Source organism: Homalodisca vitripennis, chromosome 1, assembly GCF_021130785.1.
Source record: "Homalodisca vitripennis isolate AUS2020 chromosome 1, UT_GWSS_2.1, whole genome shotgun sequence".
Lineage (NCBI taxonomy): Eukaryota > Metazoa > Arthropoda > Insecta > Hemiptera > Cicadellidae > Homalodisca > Homalodisca vitripennis.
This window is the reverse complement of record NC_060207.1, coordinates 111,107,667-111,116,551: the sequence shown is the minus strand read 5'-3', so window position 1 is coordinate 111,116,551 and position 8,885 is coordinate 111,107,667. Positions and strand designations below refer to the sequence as shown.

Here is an 8,885-nt window from a genome sequence, read left to right as displayed (position 1 = left end):
TCCTTTCCCTAAATTCAAACTGTCTTTGACTGAAAAAAGGTTTTTTTTTTCAAAAAAATTTACTAGTTTATTTTTCCAAATTTTTTCAAAAATTTTGGAAAATTTTGAGAGAAGAGAAATAAGTCTGAGATTGCTGCATTCATGTCTTGACCCACCTTTATATAAGCACTGCTTCCTTTAATTTACAAGAGAAAATACCCCTTGCAAAACTTAAATTTAACTAAGTATACTAAGACATTTACAATTTTAGGGCAAACATTTTTAATCAATAATGAACAAATATGTCCCCATTGAATAGACCTTTAAAATGACATGACACATGATAGGGGTTGAAATTTGAAAATTCAAAGTTATTCCCTTTATAACCTCCTTTGAAAAGGGTGGTAAAATGGTTTTTTAACGTCAACAAATTAATTTAATAAGTATGTTGAAGGTTACACATTGATATTTCAATTCATTTGGAATATATCCAGGTGTATCAGGACTTAATTTACACCCTTAGATGTAAGTGATTGTCTGCTCATAGCTTTTGAATTTACCTTTCAAATTATATGTTACAAGATAGGGGTTGCAATTTGAAAAATTAAAGTCCCTCCTTTGATGAAGGGGGGTGCAGGAAATATTTTGATAATTCAAAAAGTCCAAACAAGTATTTTAATAGATATGTTGAAGATTGTACATTGATATCTCAATCCGTTTGGGATATATCCAGGTGTATAAGGCCTTAATTTACACCCTCACCTTCATTACTGCTCTATGCTGAGTAATCTTGACTAGTGTAATGAGACTATTACGCCATAAAGTGTTTCCCACAGTCAAGGTGTTAAACTACTGTACAATAACTGTCTACCTACAACACATGTAGTTATCACTTGCACTGTTGCTCTCTACTGAGTGATCTTAACTAGTACCACTGCACTGTAAGGTGTTTGCCGAAGTCTATGCCTTATTCATAAATCCATATTGAGGTATGATATAATCTATTGGATATAATCTGCTTCTGTTATAGGTGCCGTTTTTAATTGTAGCAAAGAATAATGCCTAGTAATAGTTACAGAATACAGAAGACACTGCAAATCTGTTTTAAAAGATGGCTGATATGAGACGTCACAATGAACTTTGTCTTTCGTCAATAAATTTAATTTAATGATAATGTCTATTACTGTACAATCAACAATTACACACTTTTGTTCTCAACGACTCTTTCCAAAATGAATTCGTCACTGATTTGTTTTCTTTTGGAGGAGGTCACCCTATATAAAACAAATTACAAGCTGTAATTCACAGTCCACAGAATACCTGATGATACTGAAAATGACCAGCAGGCACTTTCAGACTTGTAGTGACAGGTGGCCACGCTACCCACACTTACATGTGCTTGACAGAATCAGAACATACTTCCTGAAGAAACTTGTATAAAAACTGACTATAATTAGTAACAAGTATGCAAAGGAACAGAAACAAATGTACTGTTTGTAAATTTATATTTATTATACAAACATTCACACAGTAAAGTATATCTATCTGACCTATACTTGAGTACTGTACAAAAAGACCAAGCATGCGGTTGTAAAAATGTACAAAATGAAAACAAGCCAGCCTTATGAAAGGAAATATTTAGTCTACAATAACCATGAATGTATAATATAATAAATCAGAAAATATGATCTCAAAACCCAAGACAGGCCAGTCCTCATTATAGGAACAAACTGTGGGACGTTTTCTCGACTGGTTCAATGACTCGTCACCACACACGGCTCTACGAAACAATGCCATTAGTTAAGTCAATGGCAGGCTTTGGTATGTATTGCAATATATTGGAATGTCTTAACTAAGCACAAATTTTTGATTAATGTATTAAATAATCACTTATAAAAATATTTTGTATTGCAACACTCAATCATAACAAAACACGAGATTCATTTGACTCTAGATCCATTACTGTTGAGAAAAATGTTCATTTTGTTATTATCTTACATACTTGCTTGCGTACGATTCAAAGGCTCTAAAATTCTCCTGCTTTGGTCTATAGCTAGATTTATAGAAATTATACTTTACAACTATTTATTTTTTGGCAAAATAATTTAAATATTATGAAGTTTTTCTAATTTATGCATTTCTCTGTAAACTTTTACTGCCTAAAATGTCAAGTGTTACATAATTCAACAACAGTTGAAAAAAAACATTCAGCTGTTATAAAATATGACAACATTTTGAATATGTTAAAATTATTTTTATTGAATGGAGTTTTAATTGTTGCAATGTAAAATTATCTTTTTTTAATACAAAATGCAGAAGTAAAAAGACTTTTTGATACAAAATAATTATTAATCTTAATTACTATAACTGATGACAGTGTTGAAGAGGTTGAACCAAACAACTTATACATAAATATAATTAAGAATGTAACTCGAGTATTTTAATACATCTGTACTTACATAAAAGAAAGTAAATACTGTGGTAATGTTAATATACAAACTGTAAATGCTTAGCATAGTGTCTTTCACTTACGGACTATACGTTAATAAATGTCACGGAAAAGATTAATTAAAAATACCAAAGTCTCTTTTTATAGTACCTCTTTACAAAAACAATCAATAGTAAGACAAGTCTTTGCTACACGAAAAATTCACAACTAACAAAAGACTAGCATAGTCGCACACACTCGAACAACGATAAATACATCAAGTTAGGCTTGAGCGTAACATAGCAAAATAAAAATATATCTATACGATACATACACACAATCGTTATCACAGGGCTAGAAGTAAGTGGATAATTGAATGCAGATCTTCAAATCTAACCAAATAAATTATGTACAGCTTCTGAAAATATTTCTGAACACTTCCCAATTTTGATACTAATGAACTTGAGAGTATAAAAAATATTAAATAAAATGTACATGAAAATCCTTTAAATTACAGTAAAGAGTACACCAATAATAAATCTGATCGGCTACGTACACGTATTATACATCGGCTAGAAAACTGCGTTGTATATTTCAAGTAAGGTACAAAACTCAGTACTTACATAATCACATGTCTGTGAATGGCTTGAATGATCAGAGTAAGCTCACGACTGATATCAGGAGTACCAACATAACTAAAACCGAATTAATAAAAATTTTACAATAATAAATAACACAGAATGGTACTATAATACTTTACAATAAGTGGATGATGACCTGAGAACAAACCACCTCTACGCTCACCCTACCTCTGCACTGCATTCACAACGTCTTTAAGAGTGTTATGTAGCTCAGTCAAAGTCTTTGTGTTATCAGCTTGGTTTCGAGCACCAGCTGAGCGAAGTGTTCGGGCCTGCACTTCCAGGCGTGTCAGTAACTCGCGCAGGTGGAAACGGGCATGTGGGGGCGCTACTGACTCTGCATAACCCAGACACGATGAGTGAAATAGCCCCACCTTGTCCGACAACTGGAGCCAACTTGCAGAGGAGACGGAAGACGAAGATTTTAGGCTCACCAGACTGGATTCCAATGCCTGCCAAATTTCCATCACACTTGACAGTACCCCCGGTGTTGCGTAGATTGCTGTTGGTTTGGCAACTGCCTTCACATTTGGTTTCGTTGGGACAGCTGGCTTTTCTTCTGGTGGCCAAACTCGTCTTTCTTTCACAACTTCGGGTGGACTACTCTCTCCTTCCCACAACTTCTTCAAACTGCTGATACTTCCTGTACTCCTCCGTTTATCATCACTCTCTTCTTCCTCCTCTTGTTTTGGTGTAGAGTTGGTCGTATCTACTTTTCTTAATCTAGATTTTAAATCTATAACTCCACCGTTTGCCTTATCTTCTGTTTCTTTCTTGATTTCAAACTTTTTCAACTGAGCTTTAAAAGCACTTTCTTGTTTGACACCAGTATCCGAGTTCAGACTCACCTTTCGTAAGTTGACTTTGAAATCCACTGGAGAAGTCTGAGCTTCAGAATTGTCTACATTCTCAACTGTCTCATTTTGAGGTGAATCTTTAGAACTTTTGTTTATAGTCCTTTCCTTGGTTTCAGTAGTAAGTTTCAATTCCAGCATTTCCTTCATCATCACAGGCATAGAGCTTTTGAGAATTTTCGATGTAGGCGAAGTCTTGTCTTCCTCATCCTGATTCTCATCTTTGGATAATTTTGGGGATGGTGGTGGAGAAGGTGGCACGACTGGTGAGGGAGGTTGTTCTTCGGATGCTGGACTTTTCGTTTCTTGACTGGGAGTTTGACTAGGAGGACTCGGAGGTCTGTCCCGAGGCCTGGGGGAGGTTTTAGATGGAATCCGAACAGGTTCAGACTTGGCTGAGCTACAAGAGTCAGTGGAAGGCTCACGGTGCCTCAGACTGACTCCAAAGCGGAAACTGGCCTCCTCAACAGAAGGCTGAGGGTTACTGACGTCACCACTGTCCAGTTCCTCGGGTGGGGGAGGTGGGGGAAACTCTAGGTCCGCAAGAGATGGCTGAGCTGCCCGAGTCTCTGTACTGTTGGCCCTGGCTGCGTGCCGGTTACGAGGGCTGGAGGGGGGATGGTGGTGGTGCTGGAACCCACCAGATGAATTGCTGCGGATCATGTGCCCCGGTTGGGTCCGAATGTTGTTGCGGGGGGAGACAGAGCGATGGGGAGGTGGTGTCTCCCCTACCTGCCCCTCACTCAGGCCACTCTGCCGCAATGACTCTAAGTAGGCACCAATCCGAGCTCCCTTTGGTAGTGTTCCGTAGCGGTTGATGGCTCTCTTTACATTTTGGACTTCTAGTGCAGCTACTTGCACCACCTGTAATAATGTAACATGCGTCACTATTGTACTAAAACATGCATAATAGTATTAATTTGTAAGAGAAATTATATTTTATTTTCACAACAAAGTTGTAATCAATGTTACTAAGGATCTCACAGATTTATATAGGGTGACAATATCCTAGATTCTAAAACTGGCTTTTCATGGATAATAAAATAATGCACTTTAACATTAGGAAATAAAATTCTCAACAAAACCCGAGATTTCAAAGCAAACTTATTTAATGCTCAAAATATAATATTGGAACAAAATTAGTTAGAAACTTTATACTTGATAATACTGCATAATGAAAAAAAAAACTCAAGTAGACAACCAACCTTATGAGTATTAGGCTGCTCCTTAGGTGGATATGTGCGTGCCTTCTTTCCACGCTGCTCCAGGCCCCGGTGCCCCATGACAGGGGGTGGAGCCCGCTTGAAACCTTCACTGTGGGCTCCAGAGTCGTCCGTGTCGGGAGTCATTTGGTCCTCACTGTCGCCCTTGTTGCTGGCAGTTAGGGTCTGCAGCTCTCGCGTTATACCTGAAATATATAATTTTTTAAATTTTCCTGTTCCTTATGAAGGAATTGTCTGAATATTATCTTCATCTTACACCCTTTTGGATGACAAGTGATTAAATATGAATTATCTAACATATGTTTATGCATAATTTAAACTCTTATGCAAAATGATAAAAAGATTAGGGAAGTACAAAAATATATAAACTAGGATATTATTATTATTAGCCATTCAACTGGTTGATGACAGATTATAATTTTATCAGATTGAACGTCGGAGCATCTTTTTATTGACACAAATAATACAACACACAATAGTGTGAACGCAAAGTAGTAAAGACTATGAAACTAACAATATAGAATCTGGTGAGAGGAAACTATCAATGCAGAAGACATGACCACATTTATTATATGCTATAAAATACCTGTGACTATATACACAACATTAGTCACAGTTTGAGGCCTGAAAACTTGAGGAAGTTGCAGGTGTTATTAGCACAAGAAACGTGGACAGTATTAGAAGCACAGTCTGCTGAAGAAGCATACAACATATTCAATAAAAACTATCAAATTAGCATTAGACTTAGTGTGTCCTAGAATGAGTAGAAGAACTCAAGCAAAGAAAGAGCCTAAAGTTTTGCTGACAAAGAAGCCTATAGATTGAAAAAAAAGATTATCTCAAAGTACAATGCCAGTATGAGCATTCAGGGAATCTCAATTACAAAGAAGATGAAGTTAGAATAAAAAGACTTTATGACAATAGGTTAAAACTGCTCCGACAACAACCATCTACAAACCACATAGACAGAGCAGCTAACAAATCAAAGGAGGTAATAAACAATGCGAGATATAAAAAGTCAGAATCAATATCATTCGAGTTGAAGATAAATGGATACATAACAACCAATCCTGAAGAAATAGTCGATCATTTTAACTTTTATTTTGTTAACATAGCCGAAAACACCTACTAAATATCCAGATAATGAAAAAAAATAAAGCAAATTAGTAACTTCCCACTCCTCACAGCCTCACCTCTATCACATACACTAACAGTAAAGAAATTAAAGAAATAATTTTAAACTTAAAATCAAAAAGTTCTGCAGGCATTAATAAAATATCAAAACTAACCCTAAACTAAAATATAGACACAGTACTAATGTTGTAAACTACAGGCCTATGTCACTTGTTCCAATTTTCTCAAAGGTATGTGAAAAACTAGTTCTCATGAGACTCCTTCATTGTATGCAATACAGTTTACTGGCTGCCAACCAGCATGGTTTCACAAAGAAAAATCAACTACAACAGTAATGATAAAATTGGCTGAATTTATAATAGACAACATTGAAGATGGTGGGCTCACAAACAGCAATTCTCCTTGTTTTTCTAAGGTGTTTGATTGTCTTAGTCATGAACTTATTGTAAGGAAATTAGAAAACATAGGTGTGAGAGGGGTAGCAAAGAAGTGGTTTCAAAGCTATCTGGAGGGAAGAAAACAACTTGTGGAACTTAAGCAAACAGTACGAGGTGTCCCAACACATACAAGGTGGCTGTACCTGCCTGATGTATGCAGACGACACCACTGATGTTGCATGGGAAATCAGAAGACACACTAGCAGTAGCCTCTTACATAGCTCTCAACACAACGTATGAATCCTGTCATGAAAATTATCTGGTGGTAAATCCATAAAAAACCAGCCAAGTATCATTTAGGAAAAAAGCCACTAAAGGTCATCCCAGATGGTAAAATCCAGAATGTTCTAATCTAAAATCTGTTTCTGAATCTTAGAAATCGTTACTGATCCTTAAATTTTATCTTAAACTTTTTTTTAGTATAAGTTTGATTGTAAAAAGGTTATTATCAAACCAATTACTGCTATTTCTAACCCTTTTACGTTAAAAACCATAAGTTAATGTAAAGCTAGTTGCATCAACATTCGAACAAGTCCAAATTTTGTAATATTCAGTAGCAAGTGATGACAACACCATAAAATCACTTAATGACAGTAGGAGTTTTTGTGACATGTTGATTTTAGGAAAATGTTCATAGTTATTTTACAAGGTAGGACCAAGTTTTATCCTGGTTGTTCCGAATTTTATACACACTAAAGAGTTGTAATTATAAGAGAATTTTAATTATAAGCCTGTGAAGTTAAGATAATTATTGGCTGCACTGAAAAAAAAGCTTTTGAAAAAATTTCAAACTGTCATGCTCTCTTATTAGCACCTATAAAACAACGTTATTTACACGCAATTTGCATGAAATGTCTTTTGAAATATTTCATCAAAACCAGCAAGCAGGATAATCTACTTAAACAATCTAATAAATGTTCAACAACTCGTTGCATTTAAATAAATTAAATCAAATCCTAAACCTGCTTACTGATCTTGAAAACATATTTCATTATAATATTTATAAATAAGCCCTAACATTGAAGAAAAATTGACTCGAATGCAATGAACAAACAAATTGAAAAAATTAAATGTTATAAATCATGTATCTCTAATGAAATATATAATAATAAGAGTAATTTTTATGAATAACAATCTAAGCTAGTACAATAAGAAATGGTCTGGCAGTAAAAAGTTTAAAGTAATTGTTAATAATTTTTTACAATCAGCATTACAATTTAAAGCTGTTATGTAGGCCAATAAGTAGATTTTTCCAAGGTACGTTACTGATAATATGATATATATACTGAATTTTAATGATAATATCTGATCATACTATCTTACTATTATTAGCCACATGACAACATTGCTCACACAACAAAGAAATCACATTGATTAAGGAACTTCAATTTCCCTCCATGATTCAAGCCAATGTCAATTGACTATAAAAACAGGCAAATCGTGGTACACAAGATTATTTTTGTTAGACAAAATGAATCATTGATTACTAGTTTTTCACAAGAAAAATTCTCATGCTGCTAGTTTGCCGGTTTAGGCATGGATTTACCAGATTGCCCTCATGACTTCCTACATTTTTAGTACTAATGAAATTTAAGAAAATATTTCTGAAAAAGTATTGAGTCAGTTCAGAAAACAAACAGTGAATTACATGAAATGAATAAAGGGCATGGTAATGTCCGACAAGTTACATCTGTGAAGCAGATGCTGAATTTGAATACTCTATTCTTAACTAATACTTGATTTTGTAAGTTCAGTCTTAATTATTTTATAAATAACTTTGAAATTTAAAACTGGCACAGCACAAATTCTAACTATTGATTGCTATCTTCAGTTACGTAATGTTCAGTTTGTACTGATTGAATCATCGTGTTGAGTAATGTGTGCTATGTAGCATGTTTGATAGGATGTTAAACGATATGCAAAAAGAGAGGAATGGTCGACTTCGACTAGACATCTGAAGAATTAGTTTGATTAATTTAGGACACTATGGGTGCAATAAACCAATCAAAAAACTTATCTGAATTCCAACCTATTACTTGCTATCAGCAAATATCTCGAATCTTGATCGTTCTGAAAGGGATGGGTTGATATAGACACTTAGCTATATTGGCGATTCTCGATGATGCGGTTCTTTTATCTCGATTCTGATGCAAAAATTTTCAAAGGATTTTATTAGTAATGAATAAACA

The 8,885-nt window shown here is 34.8% G+C and overlaps 1 protein-coding gene across 7 annotated transcripts in view; it reads right to left on the bottom strand.

Moving 5' to 3' along the window:
* Positions 1-1,467: 1,467 nt before the first annotated feature.
* Positions 1,468-8,885, bottom strand: part of LOC124369193 (tyrosine-protein kinase Abl) — a 162,753-nt gene continuing 155,335 nt past the window's right edge. For all 7 annotated transcript variants that reach the window (XM_046827014.1, XM_046827025.1, XM_046827033.1 and 4 more), the window contains 2 exons: positions 5,108-5,310; positions 1,468-4,766 (listed from right to left, as the gene is read on the bottom strand). In XM_046827014.1, the coding sequence (XP_046682970.1) occupies positions 3,213-4,766; positions 5,108-5,310 (1,757 nt within the window). In that variant the 3' untranslated portion in view covers positions 1,468-3,212. The remainder of the gene's footprint in view (positions 4,767-5,107; positions 5,311-8,885) is intronic.